Consider the following 23,153-nt stretch of genomic DNA (forward strand, 5'->3'; position numbering starts at 1 on the left):
CTAGAAGTTCTATTCTAAAATTCCTGTACTCTTTTGCCATTATGTTGGTCATAATAAAAACATTCACATGTTATTTTCTGCACTTAAAAAAAAAAATTCTGAAAGTGTCAGCAGGTTTTAAGTTACCTTTAATTTTGTATTCCAGAAACTTTTTATATGTAAAACTCCAAAACTGATAAAAATTGAAGATGTTTTCAGAATGCTTTTTTCCCTTCTTGAAGTCCAGCCTTTTAAAATGTACCAGAAAGAGATTTTTACAAGTATGTAATAGTTTTTGTATGATTACAAAGTGGTATTGTGTGACCAATTAATGTAGCGTATTATTTCATACAATAGCATTTGCTGATCTGCTCTTAAGAAAATAAGCATTTTTTGATGTCATTTTAGTCTCAAAGCTTACATGTGTTGGAACTGTGATATACATTTTAGGGGGGATAAATGTAACAGTTATGTACTCTGCAAATTAAGATCAAAATCATTTAATGCGAAAGGTTTTTCATCTTGTTCTTGCTGTTGTCTTAGCTGTAAATGAGGAACTTTGGAGAAATGTGTGATATTCTGGAGAAGATCTTGGCACAGAATTTACTGGTGTAGTATTGTTGCAGTGGGGATACTGCAACACGCCTATATCAAACCAGGAGTCCCGTGGAAAAGAAATATATACGGATGGATTCTTGCTAGATGTTTCAGAGATGTTTATTTCCCCAGCCGCATGGCCGGGCTCTGCCGAGAGACTCTTACAGTCCGACCCGAGCTGCTTTGCCCGCGCAGGGGAACACAAACCAACCAATGGGGAACGAGGCTGAGCAGGGGCAGGGAAACCCCGTGCCTCCCTCAGGGCTACCGGGGCGGGGGGAGGGACCCCAACATCTCACCCGTTTTATTTTAATAAAAGGAGAATGAAGACAATTGGATAAACATAACAAGAACAGTTTCAAAACAAAACAAGCCACCCTCCTGAGTCTTTAAATGTCCAAACAGATTCTGTGGAACATCTTAGGGCTGACAGAAGGGAGACAGAACTCTCTGGACATGCCTGTTGGGAAACTGAGGCAGGAGAGGGTTCAATTTCTTTCCTCCCCCTTTTCATCCCCCACTCGGCATTGGAAAAGGATTTTTGGGGAAACAATTGGCAAAGGCAGGGTTTTGTGAGGGAAACCATGGATGAAAAAACGGATTGGGAATACACTGGAGGTAATAGGACATAGGGTAGAAGGGAAAGGTGGGATTAGGAAAGGGAGACTGTAGGGGGGGTTTACAATGGAGATATTGTCTAACATGACTACGATTTTTTGCATATATACTGCCTTTTACAGGAACACCATCAGGCCCAGTGACCTGCGATGCTTGTAACCCTTTTCTACCTTGTATGATTTTGAATTCCACCACCTCTCCATCTCCCAAGCTTGGGATGCATTTTTCAGGGTTATTCTTTTTAATAGCAGTTCTATGCACGAATATGTCTTGCTGGTTATCACATCTTGTTATAAAACCATAATTTTGTTTAACATTATACCATTTCACTGTCCCTAAGATCTTAGCTACCATGGTCTTTTCCTTTTTCCGAGTGGCTGCTGTTTTCTGTCTCGCTGTGTCTTTGCTCTCTCTTTCGGTCGCTCCCGTGTTGGAATTATCGGTGCGCTTTTCCCGGAGTCGCGTTCGGGGCCACGCGGGCCGGGCCGCGCTGCTCCGTTCTCCGTGCGTCGCCTCCTCTGGTCGCAGCTGCGTTGCCACTGCCAGGCGCTGCATCTCGGCCAGGCCCCCGAGTGATGACCCCCCCGTGCCCCGCTCCAGCACGCGTTTCGGCTGGGCACGGCTCCGCTCCGCCGCCAGCCGCCGCCCGCGCGCCGCCCCTCTCGTTCGGGCGCTCACGGGGCTCGCTCCACCACGCGCTGCGCGGGGCCGGGCGGGCACTGCCGGGGCCGCGCCGCTCCTGCCGCGTCTCGCTCCACCACCGACACTGCGGCCCGCGTGGCTCCGCCCGCGCACGGGAACCGTCTCGCTGCTGCTCGCAGAGCGCTCGGTGCACGTGGCCTGGGTCGCACGGTCCCTGAGCCAGGCTTCCCTTCGCCAGAACACAGCTGACATTGCTCAACAGTCTCGGTAATTAAATAATATTCACGAAAATATTCTTCCATCGGCATATATTTTGACTCAAATATTAACTGGGTCCAAACGGTCTTCCAAAAGCTCTTGGTAAGAATTAAATCCCAAGAAACATAGAAAAAGTCCTTAAACAACCATGCCAGGAAGTGTTTCAGTTCTTTCTGAGCTTGAATCAAGCTAAAATTTACAAATCGTTGTTCAAGAATCATTTTAAGTTTAAGATAAATGTCCATATGAGGCTCTGAAAGCCAAGAATCTTCCCACGGTTCCTCCATAGTTTAGATATGGAATAGCAAAACAAGAAGAAGAATCCAAAGTTTCCAGGGTTTACTCACACAAAGTCGCTTAGGGATCGGGGATCGTTCTGGCCTCAATTCTCCACCATTATGTTGCAGTGGGGATACTGCAACACGCCTATATCAAACCAGGAGTCCCGTGGAAAAGAAATATATACGGACGGATTCTTGCTAGATGTTTCAGAGATGTTTATTTCCCCAGCCGCATGGCCGGGCTCTGCTGAGGGACTCTCACAGTCAGCACCCGAGCTGCTTTGCCCGCGCAGGGGAACACAAACCAACCCATGGGGAACGAGGCTGAGCAGGGGCAGGGAAACCCCGTGCCTCCCTCAGGGCTACCGGGGCGGGGGAGGGACCCCAACATAGTATCAGCATCTTTTGACAGGGAAGCACTAAATTTGAAATCAGTATAAAAATCTGTACAATTCTGTTGTACACAGAAGCCGCTTGATTCAAAATTAAACAGTTGTCATGGATTTCTTCACATACTGTGATTTTAGAAATCCACTGAAATATCAAAGTATTTTTTTACCCTTTTAATACTTGTTAACACATGGGAACATTTTCCAAAAATAACAAAAGGTAAGAAAAATATGGAATGTTGCTAACCATGTGTCCATTTTTCATAAAGCTACTATAAATTTTGGAGCATTATTTTAAGTAATGCTTTCCACTAACTGTCCAAAAGATAAAGGAGATACCCATAGATACATGAATGTTAGCACCAGTTTAACCATCTTTAAGTACTTAACTGTCAGTGTCCTACAGACCCTAATGAAAATGTACAGAGGGAGTTTAAAAAAAATCAATGGAAAGGATGGATGCATTTTAACTTGGAAGGCAGTTGAGCACAAATTAGATGAAAGAAAGTCAAAAGCATTTATGCACAAGTTATTCCAGGATTATCATCCGGGGATGATAATTCTTATGTGGATTTGCCAAAGCTGCAGATGGTGAATGTGCTAGTTACTGCCCTTATTAAAAGTGTGAATGTAATGCAATCCTATCTGAATACCAGTGATGATGCTTCCCATCAGTGGCCTTCTTTTCAGATGTCAACAAAAGCACCAGTCTTTAATAGTAGAACAGAAATATGCTGTGCTAATTGCTTGCTTAGTTTCTGTTAAAAGCTAAAAAACTCAACTTGGACAAAAAAAAAGTTGGAAGAAGAGAAACTAAAGTAGGTACTATTCTTATACTTGCAAGGAGGGATGTGAAATTTGGTGGGTTTTGGAGTGTTGGAATATGCTTGTCTATTCCTGTATACATCTGCTTAAATTTGGCCCAGTTTTTACTGAGCAACTCACAAACTTAACAGTTTAATAAATCTGGTCCCTCACATGGGTGTGAGCTATCCAAAACTCAGCACATTTTCTCCTGTAATGCAGCTTTGTATTGTAGTGTCACTCAGTTGTTCCTCTTGTATTGTGAGTGTTCTCCTCCCCTTCTGGTACTTAAGAGAAGGAAAACTGTCTGAGCTAAATGCAGAAAATAATGTGGGCTCCTCAGGAGGTGTGGGATTAGACTGATACATAGAGCCAGTGGAGGGGGGAGGCAGACTGACTGAACAAGTAATGTGGAAGAAAATGACAGATCTGGGAGTCATTAAATGTGATGGGGAGAGCGACTATAAACAATGTGGCAGAATGAAAGAGACTGGGGCAAAAGTCAAAACCTGTTGTTATAAATACGAACACCTGGACAGAGGAAGTGGGGTAGGAGATGATAAAAGGATGAGGGAGGAAAAGAAGTGTGTTGCTTGTGGGACATGCACAGAGTTTGCACATCTGTGAAGGAATGGTGAGTAGATACCCTGCTGGCCAAGGGATTCGAAGAAGGGATTTGGAGGAGCAAATTGACTCAAAAGTTGAAAAGAAGGGCAGTTTGTGCTGACAAGATGCAAGTGAAGAGGTGTTCAGGTGGAGCTGGGGATAGTCAGATAAAGGACTGAGGACAGCCTGTTCAGGGTTTGCTGTACCCCAGTCAGGAATACAAAGTAGAAATTTAGGCGTGGCAACATGGAAAGAAAAAAAGGAAGAAGCAGAATTAGATCAAAACAGAGGGATGATAGAGAAAGGTTCAGACATAAAGGAAACTGACCTGAAAAGATGGATGCCCATGACAGCAGTGATTCTTACTGCTAAGGATCATGGACAGGAAAGGACAATGTTGGTTTAGGCTTTACTGCTAGAGGTCGTCATACTCTGTTCACTGATTATTCAACTTAGCCAGTAAGTGAATTTGATTATTCTCTTGCTTGACTAAATCCACTCATTAATTATTCAAATGTAACGTGCCCCATATTAAATGTTCATGCTCTAATGCAGCTTTGAGCTGTTAAAAAACCAACTAACTCTCCAGACTGCTTAGTGCCACTTTTGAGTTTTGCCTGTAGAAATGTTAGCAGCCATAACAAGGAAAAGCATCACCCTTTTCCGTCAAATAGACTAAACTCCTGAGACTACAGAACCACAGTACATCTGTGCTACTGAAATCTCCATGAAACCCATTCAATAAAATCATTTTCTCTCTGATGCTGGATCACTGAGAATTTAACAAGCTTCCTCTGTCAAAGATGTTCCATCAGCTCAAAATACAGAGGAGATACCAGCGTAGGAGAGTTTAATTTGCAAGCATGTTTTGGAAACCTGGGATACTACACATAAAGGTTGTACTTCTAAAGCAGTTGTCTCCATTTGAAGTTGAATACTTGAAGTTTAGATGGTGTCAGAGCTGTAGACTGCCTATACAATTGTAATTTCCTTAGCACCATTCATCTTATAATCACTCTCTGCCTCTCATCTCTCTTTGTCTTCTGTGAGACTATTGTCTTTCTGCCCAGACTGGGCATGTTTTAGTGTCAGGTGTGTGTAGTGAAAAATCACAGTCCTGATTCTTGAAAGGCTAAATCAAGAATTAATGTGCTTCAGGAAGTATTATAATTTAGACAGCTGAATGCTGCCTTTGGGAGCTGAATTTAATTCTTTTTTCCTGGAGAATTCATTCATATGTGATTGCAGGTAAGCTGAGTGTCACAAATGCACACATTTTATAGAGAGGAGCATCAGAAAAATCCAGTGATCAGCATGAATGTTCTGCTGAACAGTTTGCTTGCTTGTACTTGGAATCAGTGAGAGCTCTGGGCCATTGAGTGTGCAAACCCCAGGCACTTTCTGAAGTAAATTTTAGGCCTCTCATAACTATCCTTCTGTCCCACCCTCCAAAGGATGAATATTTCTGGGCATAATATCACTTTGACTTCAGTTTGTGATCTCTAAAATGATGATAATTCAGTCTCTTTCTAAAGGAAACTCTTGTTAAAATGGTTTCTGAAGGAAAAATAGATTGTAGTCAGACATTAAAAATTGCCCTCTTTAGACATTATTTAGTATCTTCTAATATTTTTCTTGTAAACTTGTATGTTTTGTCTTAATCTACACTTTATTCCGGTGGAGGCATTAAAATAATATTGTAACAAAACAGAATACATTATCAAAGGTATATTAGAAAATTATGAAAAACTTTTTCACATCTGGATTTTTAGGCTATTCAGTTATCAAAGTTTAGATTTACTTAATTTTTCTAAACAAAGGGGATGAAAGTAGTATCTCATCAAAGATATGCTTAAAGGTATAATAGATACTGGAGAAGCAGGTGGTTTTTCATCTTTTTACTCTTCTTGTCAAAGTCATTTAGATATTTTTCCAAGCTGTATTTAACCTCTCTCTTTAGTGAATTAATTCACTGGTGACATTAACTTCATCTTTTCTTCAGTGCAACATAATCAATATGAACTTCTTTCTTTCTTTCTGTTTTTCTCCATCTGTTCACTTTTTTTTTTTCCTTTTTCCTCTATGATTTTCTCTTTTCCAATGACTTTTCATTCAACTGGAAGCTTCGTGGTAACTGTGGTGGTTGCTTGTCTGTGGTGACATCCGTAACTGAGCTTGAGCTTTGTGCCGTGGGAACACTGAGAATATAAGGTTTTCAGACTCAGCATTTGTAGCCGTATTATGTGAGCTGTTCCTGCTGCCAGATTCTTAGGGACCACCACAAGAAGAGGGAGGGAAGGGTTTCAAGAACCACCCACAGTGTCTATATGCCTTTGCTTTAGGAAACATGGATATAATTAAGTCTTCCTTTTAACTGTGCTGAGAAAAATGTTTCAATGAAAAAATGTATTTATATATACGTGGATTGAATATATGCATTGATTACCAACTGTTGGAAGCACAGCGTAAGGAGCATTGTCAAAAGAACAGGTTAAATAATGACATTAAAAGATTGATTGTGAAAATGGTCTTTGTAAAATGCTGTGTCAATATTATTTTGGACTGTTACAGACTGTGGGTAACTGTTTAGCTAACTGTTTTAAATAAAACTGCATTTTATTTAAATTAACTTATGAAACTATTTATTCAAGGCTTTTATTGTTTGTTGAAGTTGCTGTAAAAAATGAAAACTTGTACTGCTATTCTCTCAACCCATACTTTCCTGTCTCTCCTCAAACTGGTCTTTTATTCAATTATATATATTTTTTTTTTAAAAAGTATATGTGAATATTTTATTTTGCTTAATGAATTCTGTACAATGCCCACCTTTCTGGGTTGCTAAATAGTTTTATCTCCTTAAACTGTTAATCAGAGAAAAACTGGTGGACAAAAGGCTTTTTGTCATGGGCATTGTTATACCAAAGCAAAGAGTGGCTTCTGTTTAGAGTCAATCCTTTAACTCCTCAGATTGCGAGGAGTGTTGGCTTTGTCTTCTCTTGTCCTCAATCACTGCAGTGGAGTTGGAGCAGAGTGCACAGTAGTTGGGAACTCATTTGTCAAAATGTGTATGAAGCATTTTATACATTAGTAGTAATGATCAGAAAGTGTAAAGAAAAGCGGTACTTGGAATTAGAGCAAGCACCAAGACGCCAGTGTAGTTCTTAAAACTATTGGCAATTACATTAATTATCTTGACTGTGAAGAATACCCTGTTTTTCTAAAGCAGCAATGAGAATGGCTGTCTGTGTTAGTAGCAAACACAGAATCATAGAATGGTTTGGGTTGGAAGGGGTCTTAAAATTCATCTGGTTCCAACCCTGCTGCCATGGGCAGGGACATCTTCCACTAGACCAGGTTGCTCAAGGCTCCATCCAACCTGGCCTCGAACACTGCCAGGGATGGGACAGCCACAGCTTCTCTGCACAACCTGTGCTGCTATCTCCACCTGAGACAGGGAGTAAGGAATAGATTCTTTATATAATTATAAATTATATAAATTATATATTATTCTTTATATAATTATAAATTACAGCTATAATTATAGCTGAGTAAGGAATTTATTCCTAATACCGAATTTAAACCTGCCCTCTTTCAGTTTAAAACCATTCCCCTTGTCCTATCACCACATGCCCTTGTAAAAAGTCCTTCTCCAGTTCTCTTGTAGGCCTGCTTTAGGTGCTAGAAACATCTTCAAGAGTAATAAAATGTTCAGAGACCCTTCAAGGAAGATGCATTTATTTCACCTTGCATTGCTCCTGCTGCAGTACTGTACAGTACTTTCTTCCAGAAGGCTAGGTTAGAACTGATCTAATATAACCCTCTCTAATTTTGTGTCTAAATGAGTATTTAGACAGTAAATGTGTTGAATTGGCTGTTTGCTCATTAGCTGAATAATTTTTCTTTTTTTCCTATTTAGCTGCTTCATAGGCAGTGGTTGTGGTTATGGGGCAACAGAAACAGTAAGACCAGGTCATCACCTTCCACTGAATATTGATACATTTCATTTGTTCCAGTTATTTGCTTTGTTCTGATTTTCCTGTGTTGACATAAAGTTTAAGAAGCAGTGAAGTCCTTCTTGTCATGTTTAATAAATATTAAAATCAGTATTTTCAAACTAATCCAGTAATCACTTCCTCTGAATTGTGGCCTGCTTTAATCTTTCTTTAAGGCATGTTATATTTTTATATTTAGATACTGCAGTAATAAATTGTATTTTATCAGTTATGCAGCAGTTCATAAATTAAAGTCACCTCAGTCTGAAATTTTGCTATGGATAAACCTATATTGTGTATGAGTATATTTTTTATTTGCTGTATTTCCATAATTATTGTTTAATTCAGTTTGTCTAAAGGCTGCATATAATTGAAATCAAATCTGGGAGTTGTGTAGTTATATAGATATACTTAGCTTGATGTTCACGGACTACTATTTCTGACCATCTAGAGTTACTGGAAATCCTTACTGGAAGATGGGCAATTTCATTTCAGTTTTCAGTCTTTTAAGGTAAAACTTTGTAAGTTCTGTGCTTTGAACATAGCAAATTGTGTTTAGTTTTTAGTTGTGATCATCCTCTGTTAGAGGAGTGTGTGTACACGTGGATTTTATATCTGCTTCTCCCTAGTTGTTCATACTTGAATCTGAGGCAAGCTGGTCAGTTAGGTTTTGGGGTGTTCCATTATATTTGATCCTAATTGCAGCATCAGGAAAGAGGGGTACTTATTTTTCAGTTTTTTTTTTTCAACTTGCATTGACTCATTTTCTGTCAATGTCTCTTCTTTTTCCAGCTCATGTTCCTTCATCATCTGTTCTAGTAATAGATAGCTCTTGTTGTCTTTGTTACTCTTTTAGTATCTGCTTTTGCATCCTCTTAAACAAACTTTCCTACTTCTTTGACTAAGCTCACTGTAATTTATTTAATTAATTTTGTTGATTTTCAGACCTTGGCTGATTTCCTAACAGGAATAGATCTAGTTCTCCGGGGTAGTAATTAGTCAGTAGTCACTTCTATGTTAGTTTTTTCTTTTTGCTTTCTGTCTTCTTGTCCTGTGGTGTTCTATTATCTAGACTTCTACTCCAGTTTCCCAGAGTTTTCCAACAATTTTTTGTATCACTGGATATGAAAATCTAAAATATTTTGACACCTAGGGACTGTGCCTCTCTATCAGCATTCTTCGATTTCCCAGTTTCTCTTGGTTCTAATTTGTCCCCTAAGATGACCAGTTCCTGGTTAGTTACTCAGGGAAGTCAGAATAAAGTTGTCTAGTGTCCCCCTTCTCATTCACCATTTTACACTCTTGAAATTGTACAAGTATCCTTTCCAGCCAACAGTCAAAGATCCTATAGGTTTGCTTCTCATAGGCTGTGCATCATGTAGTTTTGAATCTAAGCTCATGACAGATGGCTTTTTTATTTTAATATGAAACACCCATTCATGAGGACTCCAGGGTTAGAATTAGATTATTCTGATTATTCATGCTGCAGCCTGTAAACTCATTGTCTGATCTTTTTTCCTATGCTTGTGGATGGCACTTGCACAGACAAAAGTTGATTCTTTAATTGGACAGTTCTTGTGTGGTAAAGTGCAATTGTCTGCAGTAGTTCCAGTTCCAGAAATTTAGGCAGTCATTTAAATAACTTCAGAGTTATTACTATTTGTGGGAAGATTTAGTGGCTTATGCAGGAACAGGCTAAGATGAAGCTTGATATTGCTTGTGGTCTCTTAGACTGTGTTGTTGTCGTTTCTATGCAGGTAAGGAAGAGAAGATGTTAAGACCATGTTGTTGCCTGCAACTGTAGCATAAGGTCACATACCTGATATGGTAGAACATGTTACTTATGGGTATTCTTCCCCAAACTGATGAATAACAAAATTATCCATCCCTGAAGGAGGTAGTGCCATGGCTACTCTCCCCCACTGTCTAAAATTCTCCGTTTTTCTGAGATTAGGTGGAATAGTCCACCTGCTTACAGCAACACTGTCGTTTATGACAGATAATAAAATTGTTATCTATCTGTTGCTTCAAGGAAGTCATGCTGTGTTTCCCCATGATTTTCTGTATGTGGTGATAGTGTTCCTGTTGCCAGTTAAGGGGCCTTTGTTTCCAGAAGTAATATCAGTTCTGAACGTCAGCATTTATCAAATTGGAAAAAAAAAAAGTGAATAATTCACAACTATTGAAAAAAATATTTTGTTTAGTACCCATTTATGAAGTTCCTGTAAATGAACATCCTAATATTATAAACAGTTCATTTAGAAATAGTGACTCATCTTGTTAGGAGAAAGGGAGGAACACAGTATGATCTTACATAACTACAAAGCAACAACTGCAAGAGGAAACAGTGTTGAGTTCAACAGAATGCTTTGAAGAGGCAAAGGGTTAAAATGATAGAAAACAGAGTTCTGAGGAGGGAAAGACTTCTCCTCTTCCACACCAGGAATTTAAGACATTGGGCATAATGCAAAGATAAAAACTGTATAATGCAGAAGAAAGCAGTTTTCTTCCACTGCTATAATTTCTAAACAATTCTGGATACAATTTTAATTTGCCAGTGTTGTTGAAGTCTTCATAAAACTTGTTTTGATTTTTGTCTCATGCTTCCTTGAAGACTCAAATGGTAAACATTTGGATATAATGACGCAAACAGTAGGCTATCAATCAATCCCAGTTTTCACAGCATTGTTGTTCATTCAGAAAAGCTGTGTGAACTGACCTCTTTCTACAGCAGTGTCATTAGTTCTTTCAGAAATAAAACAAGGATCAAAAAGACTTCCAGGATTTTTCTCTTAAGACTTGCTGTACTGAATGATTTTGTAAAATTAGGGATCAACTGTTTTCAATTAACTCTCAGCTTTTTTTAATGTATAATGTATGAGAGACTACATATTAATTGTTTTTGTTCTCCCTCAGTTTTCTAAGCATTGACTTCCAGTAAATTAGTTAAACAGAAAATTGAATTTAGATTAGATTTGCCATGTAGGCTCCTAATTTTGATACAAATGAGAAATGGTGCAACAGAAGGAGGTAAATTTATGCAGTGTGAATGTCTTTGGATAGACATGAAATATGACTGGGCTTGCTTTGCCTGAGGTCAGAATTAGCTTGACTGGGGGCTTACTGTGGGAATTGGAGCAGCACAGCACCATCCCAGTCCTTGCTGCTCTTGCAGTGAGCAAACAGAAGGAAGTCTTTGCTCCCCATGTCTAACTAGTAAGTCTGATTGCATGTGCTCTCTGCAGACTGGTCTCTGCTTTTCAGTGCTGTGGAGGTACAGTGTTGAAATACTTTCCCAGGCTACCTAAATTTAGAAATATAACAAGCCCTGGGCAGTTATAGGCAGTTTATTAGCCACACTTTCATCCCACAAAGCTGTGAGAGCATTGTGAAGGGTTAGAGGTCTTGTAGAATGTGGGTGTACTAAAAGGTGGTTAAAGCTCACCAGTGATACAAATTCTGGTCCACTGTCTCCTCTACTGTGAGAGTCATCTTGCAGGCCACAACTGACCTTCAGACCGCTGCTTAAGCTATTCCTTCCTCCTCACATCCTTGACTCGGTGCTTTCCATGTTGGAGGAGGTCATCCTGTACTTCTCCTTTCTGGTGTGAGTCATTATTTGTGCCTGTTATCTTTTCCTAACTAGGCCATCTGCTTGGATAATTCTTCTGCATCTGACTTTCATCTTACTGCCAACTTTTTGAATTTTGGTTTTGTTTTTTTTTTTTTTGCACCCACAAACACCTACCTGCCCCAGTTGCCTTTTCTTTTTCAAGTTGAAGTGGAAACATTTTTCTGTGTAAAAATTGCATACCTTTTGATTTAGTAGTCCTTTTTGATCAAAAGGGGTGGAAGTCCAGAGGTTGGTTTGAGATTACAGAAGTAATAGTCGTGACTACAGAATTAATTAATATAGAATTAATTTGTTGTGACCACATGGAAAGGTGCAAATAATCTGAGAATAATGTAGCAGCTGTGCTTCTTGTTAGCCATTTCTAAACAAATTCTTTACATAATCAGAGAGGGCTTCTGTTGTGTGCAGAATGTTCTGGCTCACTTGCTCTCAAAAGAAAACATAGTGGGTATGTGGGGCTGCTTGTGATCTTTCTGCATACAATTTCTTGGGAAACAGTGAACATAGCTTGGTTTTAAGGGCTTCTCCAACTTCACCTCAATCGAGTCTACAAGGATTATCCATTTGGTATCTTGTGAGTGAGTCCTTTGCTCCTTTCTTGTTGGCAAATGGGATGAAATTTAGTAAGTCCAAATGCCAGATTGTGCACCTAGGACAGAGTAGCATGGAGCACAGATATAAATTGGGAGAGGACTGGCTGGAGAGCAAGCCTGCAGAAAAGGGTCTGGGATTGCTGACCAGTGGCAGACTCAGTATGAGGCAGCTGTGTGTCCTGGCAGCCAAGACAGCAAACCACATCCTGGGGTGCATCAAACACAGCACAGACAGAAGAGGTGACTGTTCCACGGTATTCAGCATCGATGCAGCCTCACCTGGAGTGCCCTGTGCAGTTCGGGGCTCCACAGTGTAAGGATGTTAAGGTACTCAAGTGCCTCCAGAGGAGAGCAACAAAGCTGGTGATGGGGCTGGAAGGCATGTCCTGTGAGGAGCAGCTTCCAGAGGTGGGGAAGTGGAAAGGGAGGTGCTAAGTTCTTGCCCTGGTATCCAGTGATAGGACATGTGGGAATAGCTCAAAGCCGTACTGGGGAGGTTTAGACTGGACCTTAGGAAGCATTTCTTTACCATGAGTGTGGTGAAGCACTGGAACAGTTTTCTAGAGAGGTGGTCGATGCTCCAAGCCTGTCAATGTTTAAGAGGCATTTGCACAGTGTCCTTAATAACATGCTGTAACTTTTGGCCAGCCCTAGATTTCTCAGGCAGTTGGATGAGATGATCTTTGTAAGTCCCTTCCAACTGCAGTAGTCTATTCTAGTCTTTCCTCTTGCATCCAGCAACTTTGCTAACATCACAAGAGTAATGTGCTGTTTCTTTGTGACTTAGAAGTGGTTTCTGGGCATGCACAGGCATGCACATTCAGAAGGGTAGACTGTAGGAAGAGGTACAGCAAATAGGGAAATAATCCCGTTTCTCGGACAAGCCTTCGGAAATTTGTTCAGCTTCAGCTAAATTTGTTCTGCCGGCCACCCAATACGTTTTATTAGTATCAGACTCCAGACTATTCTCTTTAAATTAGTCAAAAGGCCAATGACTTTATTCAGGCACAACAAAGTTTTTCAAGTCTGTCATTAACAGTAGTAGTATGAAATGGAGAAAGTCAAATCCTCCACAGAGCAAAATAACTTCTTCAAAAATTGAACTTACTCTGTTTGAAAATCACAAGCTAGCATTTGTAAAATTCTCTCCAGAAGAGAGGTGGAGTTTTTTGTCCTAGAATAGTCTGCTCTTCCTGGGAACATCAGTGTTCTACCACCAATTTCCTGACTGAATGCTATATAGAGCTGGAAGTCCAGGCAATTAAGAAAAGATTGTGGAAAATTACTGACAGAAAACCTGCCTGATTTCTAGTAATCTGCCATGTGTGTGAGTTTTAGGAGAATGGTTGGGATCAAAGCATCTTGACAAAGTGTTTTGGTTGTGCTGAATTTTCAGTTTTAAAATTAGCATTTTTTGTGTTTTAGGAGGGGACCTCAGGTTCCTTATGCACTGTACATGTTGCAGTGTGTTCCCACAGAACTTATCACTGAGATAAAAGATGAGTGAAGAGAGAGACGAAAAGGAAGGAGAAATTAAGAGGTACAGAGGGGTGATGTGGCTTGTACCTGGTCACATTGAGGTCAGTAGCAGAGTTAAGAACTGGATTTTTTTGAGTTGTGATCTAAGTCAGTCTGTCTTACTCCAAAGAGGCCACAGAGGTCACTCAGTATGACTGAGCCATCAAAAACTTCACAGAAAGAAACCCAAACCAAACCTTCCTTCTAGTTTCTCATATATCGTTGCTCACAGAAACAATCATGTCAGCAACAGCTGAAGTATACAAAGTACATAGATTTACAGGATGTTTCTTATGGTTGGTTTCATAGAAAATGTGACAATGCCTTTGTACTGTAATTGGTGCAAGAGTAACTGGAGGTTTGGGTCTACCAAAGCTTTCAGGAGACAGTAATAACCCTCTGTGAAGACCCACAGAGACATTAATAACCCTCTGTGAAGTTCTCAACCAGGACACTGCAGCGCACAAACGGATTTAAATGTTGTGGTCTCAGTGTTTTTATTTATACTAGTAAACAAAAGAGGGTTAGAACATGTGTTGTTTGTGCTGCATGACCATTAGCAGTTCTCTGGCATAATTTTGGTCAAGGCAAATTAATATTCTCCCAGAAAATTTGAGCAGTGTTCATGGATTAACAGTCTGGGGTCTATTCTCAATAGGCAATAGAGAGGGGGAGAGAATTTAGCTGAACAGGCATGAGCTGTTTGTTCTCTGGCATTTGCCCTGAAGTTCGAAGAGTGAGTTCTGGCCCATTTTTTGAATTATATCTATACCTTTAAATTAGGTGCATGTACTGTGTCTTTGGGGGTTGTCTGAGTAAAATCATTCCCATCTTCCTTGCATCTCTCTTACAGTCTGGTTCTATTTTGCCTTGATGCATATAGGTATCACCTGATTTTTCCAGGAGATAAACCTCTTACAGGGCTGGAAAGAATAGAACCTGCAAAACTAAAGGACCTACAAAAATAATTAGGAGAAAAGTAGCAGTTTTACCAATAATGTAAAGGAGAGCAATCCACTATGTCTCCTACTCTCTTCTCTAAGGATTCAGCAGCACTTGCTAACAGTAGTTGTCCCCTGTTTGAATATCTAATTTTAATCAGAAATTTTAATAACTTCACATTCAGTGGATAACTTTATATTTTGCTTTGCACCTGTAGTCATTTAGAGAATATCTGTTAAAAAATTGAGGTAAAACTTTTCCTTATGTCAAAGCCAAAGTCTTATGCAGTGGTTTGGCTCATGCACAGAGGGGCTACATCAGTAAAGATTTGAATGCACTTGTGCTCCCTGTCCTTTTTCCTGATGTTATCACCACATTTACAATGGCAGAATGCAGCGGGTCTCTAGACTATAGGAAACTTCACTAGGTCCAGTATCTGTGCAAGCTGTCACCAGCCATTTAAGCCAAGAAGCCACATGTATGGGCCAGATACACAAATAGATGCCCTTCTGCCACTTGTGATGTTGGGCATCAGTATCCTCAGATGGAGGGTGGTTGCAAAGCCAGTTCTCTTTAGTGCTGCGAACTAATGCAGCCAAAGCAGTGGTAATTAATTTCAGAGCTGTGTATGTTTGTCTACATAGCTAATGATTCCTAGTAATCTTGCTAACTAATTGAGGATGCTAACTTAGCAAATTTTGTTTGCAAGTGCTGTATGTTTGTGTTCTAAGCTTTATGGATCTATTTTTCTACTCTGAAGTGGAAAAGTATGTTCTGAACTCTAAAAAATATTTAGTTTATGAGTCAAAAAATAAAGGTTATATTATAATCTATCAGCTTTGGAGCTAACTGTCTTATTCTTTTGGAATGGAAAAGCCAAAAAGAACTTTTGATGAAAATTTATTTCCAATTTTGACTCTGACCAGGTAGCTGTTTTGAGAAGGGGTTGTTATTTTTTTTTAAGTTAGTGTTCAGTGCAACGACTCCTGCAGGTATTCCATTACTCCTTTCACCACTCTTTCCTGAATTTTTCAATGCTAAATTCTTTAATTTTACTTTGGTAGAGATCTCTAAATACATCAGTCTATTAGCTCAAAAGAACCTACAGTACATGTACAAAAAAAAAGGTATTTCATGTGTGCAAACTCCACAGCCTGCTCATTACAGAATTTATTTTTCAATGAGTAAGAGCCCGGAAGAAGCTAATGTAAGTATTTTAGCAAGGGTTTGTATTTCTCTGATAAACAGCACTCCCCTTCTGTTTGTGATCACAGGATGAAAGCTCTCTAAGCTTGTATATGTACATTTTTACTGCTACATCATGTAGTGTGCTCTTAAGATTGAGATCTCATTCCCCAGGAAGCATTTCTGTCTAAGATTAATTGCCCTTTTAAAATCAGTGTTTGATGTATTCCTTTGGCTATATCCTGACTCACTTTAACCCTCTTTGACCTGACCCCACTGACTGTTACTGCCGTGGCTGGAGCAGAAATCCTTCAGCCTGATGTATGCAGTACAGACTTGAGCCTGTGGTTTTTCACATCGATGGATTCAATTAGCTGAGTTTTTACTGATCAGCTTAGCAGAGGTTGAAGAATTTGTCAGACATGGAACAAAACTGTCCATACTTTGGGTATAATTGAATAGCTCGCCTCAATTTTCACATGTAGTCTGCTTATGAAGTTGTTTACTTTGATAAATAATACAATAATATTCCTGGAAGTAGCATTTTTAAAAAGGAAAAACCAGTTTGTTTTTCTCTAGTTAAATAGAGGAAGGCACAAAACATGAAATAACAGCCATTAAGCCTTCAATCTGTATGTGTTGCTTATCACTCTTCAGCCAAATGTTTTTAAATGGTAATTATGTCCCAATGTCCACTTTTGAATTTGATGTATTAAACTGGGCAGATAAACGAGCAATTAGTGTTATGGCTTGAAAACAAGTAAATGTGCTGGTCTCTTCTGTACTGAGAGGGATTTTTCAGAAACAGTAATCCTTCTTTGCTTTGCTAGGAATAGGTCATCATTTGATTAGCTGAAAAGTTCTTTATAAAAGATGGACGGCCATTAGGATCACAGAATATTTGCAGGCATGATGTGAATTATAGTAACTTGAAAATGAAGTAAACTTGAGGTTGAAAGTTCAAGAATGCCATTAAAAACCTTTAAAAGTGTATGAACGTGCATATACTTAGGGGATATATAATATTTCATAGAAAATTTGTTATTGAATTATTTGGCGTAATACTTTTTTTGAAAACAATGACATTATAAAAGTTCTCACAAACTATTAGTAACAAGGCCTTTTACAGCAAGATGATTTGCTTTAGACCAAACTTTGTAGAGAAAAATCTTTATCAAATGGGATTCTTTTTTATTTTGGTGGTGGTTTTTTTTTTTCCAAGAACCACATTGATCACGTTTAGCTCCCTAGCTATGTAAAGAGATAGCCCTAATTTCTGAAGGTCAGTTGCACAATTTGGAGGGAAGGGCCTCAAATCTAATTAAGGGCATAGTGCATGAAAGGGTTAACTTATTGTAAGTCAAGATTCCTGCTGTTCAAAAAAGCTACACAACTCTTAAAAGTGATTTAGCTCTCCCTCAACAATGGAAAACATATCATGGATGAGTTGGCCTCAATTTGTCAAGCATTCAAGTGTTTATCTTTTAGATGCACACCCTGCCTGTTCCTCGTGTATCTCAGTGTGTTCTGTGCTTGCTTGTTACACGGAACAGCAGCACGATTTACATTGAACTTTGTCACTTTGTTCCCATGTGAATGGCCAAACTTAATGAGTTGAAGAAAATTGTTTTATAAGCCTCAGCTGCTAACCCCAGTCTTTTATAAACTACCACAGGTTTATTGCTAGTTCAAAGCTGAGGCTAAGACACTGATGCTAAGGATGAAGGGTTATAAGAATATTCCCTGGGAGCTTAGTCTTACCTTTTTTTTATTCTGCTTGAAGCTGGATGTTTGATGGGAAGCATCTTTGGCCTTGTAAGGTCTTCTAAAACCTTTAAAGATTAAGATGTCAGATGTTTAAGAAAAATATTTTAAGGTTCTGTCATAAATTAGTTTGGGACTTATTCAAATAACCCCATTAAAAAAACTTCTGTGAAATATACAAGAATAAAATAATAATAAAAAAGCAACAACAGCAAAGTTTAGTCAATTAAAGCTTAACCCCTTTCCACCTTCTATCTACTTTTCCATTGAGTTGCATGAACTCTTTTACAAAAGGAAAAGTTCCCTGGTGTTATGGTGTTACTCTCAGTGTTAACTGTTTTGGGGAATTGTTAAAAATAGTCTGCTCAGGCTTAGTCTGCTTAGTGGTGTTTCAGGCCAAATTCACTTTCTCTAAAAACTTTTTGAGTGGACTAGAAAAAAAGTTTTCTAGTTCATTTACATACTTTCTGGCTCCTATGAGATTAGAAGTGTAAGCCACGTTCTCATAAGCGGCTCCAAAGTATCATAAACTTGTGGTGATTACTTTAATCTGCTTTTTTTGCTATGTTTCAGAAATGTGGCTATCTAACCTGAGGATAGACTTGAGGTAGAAGATGACAGGAAATAACGAGAGAAAAATTGCATGGAGAAGAAAATTATGAATGGGGTGGTGCCAAATATTTGATTCCATCTCAGTATTTAGTGATATTTAATGTAGATGATGATAATATTGTATATGACAATATTGCACTTATATTTTGGGGATAGAGAAGCCTGGACTGTACCTGAATATAATCCAAGGGATGTAATCATGTATGAACTGTGACAAAGAAAGTGTTTTTCCTCTCCGTTAAGTCACAGATGTCTAAATTGAAGTTGAGATGTTTATACCATGAGACAATCACGAAGATATCAGCCAACTGGCCTGTGTGAAAACCAGGTAAAGAAGTAGAGCAATAATTAAAGCTCTGTCGGTGAATATGGATCCATATTTATATCTTGCCTGGAGATGGGCTTTTGTAGTCAGGTACTCTGCAAGAATAGTGTTCACTGAGGTTGATACAGGTCTAGTTCTATCATAGCATTTTGGAGAAGTAGTTCTTATGAGGGGTTCTGGTAAGATGACATGAAGGTGCTGTAAGGGTTAAATTGAGATATGAGTGACAAAACACTCCAGGACGGATAGACTGACATTTCTAACTCTTTATTTTGGACAAGAATTTAAAAAATCAAATGATGAGTTAGAAAAGATAGGTTGAGCCCTCCTGTTATCTGTAAGTTGTTCAGTAAACGTATTAAAAATTAACATTCCTTTTAAAAGAGTTTTTAAAACAAAATTCAGAGTTGTCGATTTTATTTGCCATATCCCAAACTGAAAACATACATTTAGGAAAATGGTGACCTTCAGTTTGAGCAATTGAACTCATGTTACTACCAATGGTTAAAATGAGTGATATTGTCTTGTTGCTGAAAGTTAACTAAATTTATGTAATGGTTTATTTATATTCATGTCAGGCAGTTAGAGTCTATCCAGGAACTGTAATTCTTATTCTCCAAACCACATCTTGTGTTTGGAACAATGCTTATTTCAGACACGGAATCATTTTGAGAAAGAAATATGTACTGAATAATGCACTGACCTTGCATTTCTTCACCTTAAGTCAGCTTCAGTGGCTTTCCCCAGTGCTGGTGAGATATGTAGGCAGGAAGGAAAAGTCAGTCCTGTGCTTTCATGTCACATAGCAGCATCTAAAATTTTGAGGTCAGAGGAACCTTTTGTTGTGGCTAGGCTATTGTAGAGTTGGCTTTGCAGAACTTGTGTGTTCTTGCTCTTGGTCAGACGATACTGAGCAGCATTTCTGCTGACGTGATCCAGTGTATCATCTGTGTGTCTCCTTAAACTGATAATCATTCCAACTTAGGGGAGACAAAAAGAATAAGGATTTTGGTAGTTTGTGTGGTTGATGTGAGGTTAAAAGCATTTTAGGATTGCTATGGAAAATTAGTTACTTCTAGCAACAGAGCCTACTACTGTGAGAAGCAGGGTTGTTTTTGCACTGGATGGAATTCACAGAAAAGTAAGGATGGCCTGGGATATGCTGGCTGAAATAGGCTAGTGTGAAGCTTCTGAAAGCTCATAAGATTTTTATTCCTAGTTAAAAAATTCTAAAAAAACCCTACTCAATAGAACATGTAGCAAACTTAGACCTTGAAACTATAGTTTTTTGAGTATGAAATACTTGGTTTTAGTAAAGAGAACATGTTTGCTGTCCAAAGTACTTCTGCTGAGTTCATTCAAAGAGCAAAATATCATTTGGCCACAAGATTTGACCAAAATCAACATTTTTTATGCACTTCTCATGAAATTATGTAGGTATTGAGCTCCTGTTAGTACTCAGCTGGTTAAGTAAGATTTGTTCAGTATACAAACTTGTTTTTCTATTTGATCCCTTTATATTGAGGTTGTCGTTACTGTGGAATCAGAACACCTCACCATATTTCCGTACCTTGGTCACTATTACACATACACGTGCTGGAAACCAATAGCAGATGTTCCAGTTAGGTTGGAGTTTATGCATGGAAAAACCTGTAATAATATGTGTGACTTTCTAGTATTTTTTTAAAAGGTACTGAAGAAAAGTAAAGCATGAATATTTGATTTATACATGGGTTTAATTCATTCTGTAGCTATGGTTGCTCACTAAGCAGAGAAATATTTTGCCATGAATTAAAAAATATATGGTATCTGCCTATAGTTAGTACTACAAAAGTGATGTGAAAATGTTCATAAATACTCCTTAGGCTAATTTTTTTTGTATTTTATGAACACAGGATTTTTTTTTGTAGCACACACAATGAAAATAATTGTAATGCTTGTTTTGTTGTAAATGGTATACTGTCTTTGTCAATTTTGATATTGGACATTGGAGCTGTTTCCAGTTTTGGACAGGTTACTGTTAAATGAGGTGGATGATCTTTGTCAGTTTCAGGGCTAATGAATTAAACCATTGCTGACTATATTGAGGTTTGAGGGTTTTTAGAGATGCTACCTACTTAAAATTACAAAAAGTGAAGTACATTCATGAAATGTTTGTTTCTTTTCTGCTACCAGTGCAGAAGTCACTGGTGGAGAATTTCTTTAGACTGTGAGGCTTGTTTGGGGCTGTCTCTCCTCTGTATGTTCTAGAATATCCAGCCTGAGGTGCCTAGAGAGGGAAAGAATAACTTCAGCCACTGTCCAGTGCTTTCATACCACATGTGGTTACAGATGAGAACACAGTCTTTGAATTTCCTTGCTAAGATAATATTTTGTAAATAAGTGCACGGATTCATGTGTGATCCTTGGTGCTAGACCAGAAGCCTAGCTTCCAAGAAGGGAATTTTCACTTTTGCTTACTGGAGATTTAGCCCAGCTTTGGCTTTAGGCTTTCAAAATTGTGTCAGCAATATCTCTCAGTAACAAACTTAATGGTTGCACACTACGTTACTCACATGAAGCACATCACTGAAAACTATGTTTCTGTAAGTAATTTCCTAAGAGATCCTACAGAGGTAGATTAAAATCTTTCCAGTGAAGATGTTGGTGTATCTCTTCAGATTCAGAGATGTCCGAGGCACCAGGTGCTGAGCACACTCTGTTCTCCTGCTTGATAATCTGAGGAGCAGAAGAAATGGGGAGGAAAGCAGCCACACCACAGTCACAAAAAGAAAATTCTGCTCCTTATAATGCTGTCCCAAGAGGAGTTTTCCTACAATATGGCATAGCCTATTGTCAGGAATACCTTTAGTATCATCTTCTCCAGAACATATGATATATTCTGAAGATAAGCAACCAAATGCCTATGGCCCACTTCACAGCTGGAAAAGTTGGCATCTAAATATGTCGTGCTATTAAAATGCTGCTACTGCATGAAACTTGGTTGTGTTTACTCCTTACCCATTTTAGTGTCTTTGTCTATAGTCCCATGGCCTTATAGATTGTCCCTGTATCATACAAGAAATGCATTGTTTGCCCCTAATTAGAAGTACCAGATTCTATTTGCCTTTTTAGGGTTGTAAAACCAATTTTATAAGTGGGGCTGCCGCTGACTACAGGCAGATTCTAGAACTTGCTATGCGGAGAACTTGCATACTGAGGATTCTAATTGAGTGCTACAGGGGCACTTTTGCTAAAGCCTGAATATCTTGTATTGTCTATCAGTTAAGGGATTTAAGCCTGCTAAATTGCCCTGACAGGTGATTGCTTGAGGCCACAAATCAGAAGGGAGGTATTTCATCCCACTAAAGAATTTTAAGTGGTACATCACAGATATAGTCTGGCTAGAGGAGCTGATCTTGTGTAGGTGAAAGGGAGTATGTCACTGCAGCGCTGGTGAGCATTGAGGTGCTAATCTGGGTTAAAACTGGCTGAAATAATTACCTGTGACAGAGGCAGTGCCTTCTCACTATTCTGCTCTCAGGCACTTGAATCTATCTCAAAAGTAAGCCAATCTTTTCCCTTCATCTTCAATTCTTTCTTTTAAATAATAATGTAATTCAGTGGAAAAAAATTATTTAGATGCATCAATGGTTTGTGCAACAATCTGAATTGATGCTGAATAAACTAATTTTCCTAATACTGAGTAGTTTACTTTGCAAGCAACAACTTATATATAGCTGGAGGAAATAGAAAAATTTACTGTGTGATACCATGACATTGCACATTTCCCCACGTTCTCTGAAGACTACAGATTTTCTTGTTTGTTTTTCCACTGTGTCTCGATGATTCCTGGATATTGAGGGGTTTTAAAGGAAGCTGGGGATTATCAGCAGAGAATATTGTAGTTAGGGCATTCCCCTTAAAGAACGGAGAGTGGACTGAAGCTGCCTCAGGTTGAGGGGGGCTTTGAGCCACTCTCAAGGACTCACTTGAGATGCAACAGGCCACTCTCTCTTGCTTCCTTCCAGCAGATGCCTATCTGCAAAAGAGAGTCCTTTGCCAGTACTTGCTTGTAGTGGTTTCCTCATCAGGAACACTGAGCCACCTTATAGGTGACAGAGAAGCAGATCTCTTCTTAAGCCCTTCACTTCAGAGGTTCTTGTTTCTCTCCATTTTCTGTACAGAGCTGTAAAACTCTTCTGACTTTCCATGGTGTCATGGTTTGAAGCTGGTTACTACACATGGTATGATTAATTAGCCTGGGTCTGGTCAACACTTTAAAGTGTTGCAGCCTTGAGTTACGGTCTAAGTTAAGTGAGCTGAATGTCTCAAAAATGTCTTAGTACATAACATGTAAGCATAGTTATCTGCCTTCTGGAGATGGAATATTGTTAAGTTTTACCAAAAAGCTTTATCATCCGTGCTTATAGCT

The 23,153-nt window shown here is 38.9% G+C and overlaps 1 protein-coding gene across 6 annotated transcripts in view; it reads left to right on the forward strand.

The window, feature by feature from the left end:
* Positions 1–23,153, forward strand: part of ATG5 (autophagy related 5) — a 73,756-nt gene that overhangs the window by 46,700 nt on the left and 3,903 nt on the right. For 2 of the 6 annotated variants that reach the window (XM_069011049.1, XM_069011051.1), the window contains one exon: positions 146–656. The exons of the other annotated variants lie outside the window; for them this stretch is intronic. In XM_069011049.1, the coding sequence (XP_068867150.1) occupies positions 146–162 (17 nt within the window). In that variant the 3' untranslated portion in view covers positions 163–656. Of the gene's footprint in view, positions 1–145; positions 657–23,153 lie in introns of those variants that run through there. 6 annotated transcript variants of the gene reach the window in all.

This window comes from Aphelocoma coerulescens, chromosome 3 (assembly GCF_041296385.1).
Source record: "Aphelocoma coerulescens isolate FSJ_1873_10779 chromosome 3, UR_Acoe_1.0, whole genome shotgun sequence".
In the NCBI taxonomy this organism is placed as follows: domain Eukaryota; kingdom Metazoa; phylum Chordata; class Aves; order Passeriformes; family Corvidae; genus Aphelocoma; species Aphelocoma coerulescens.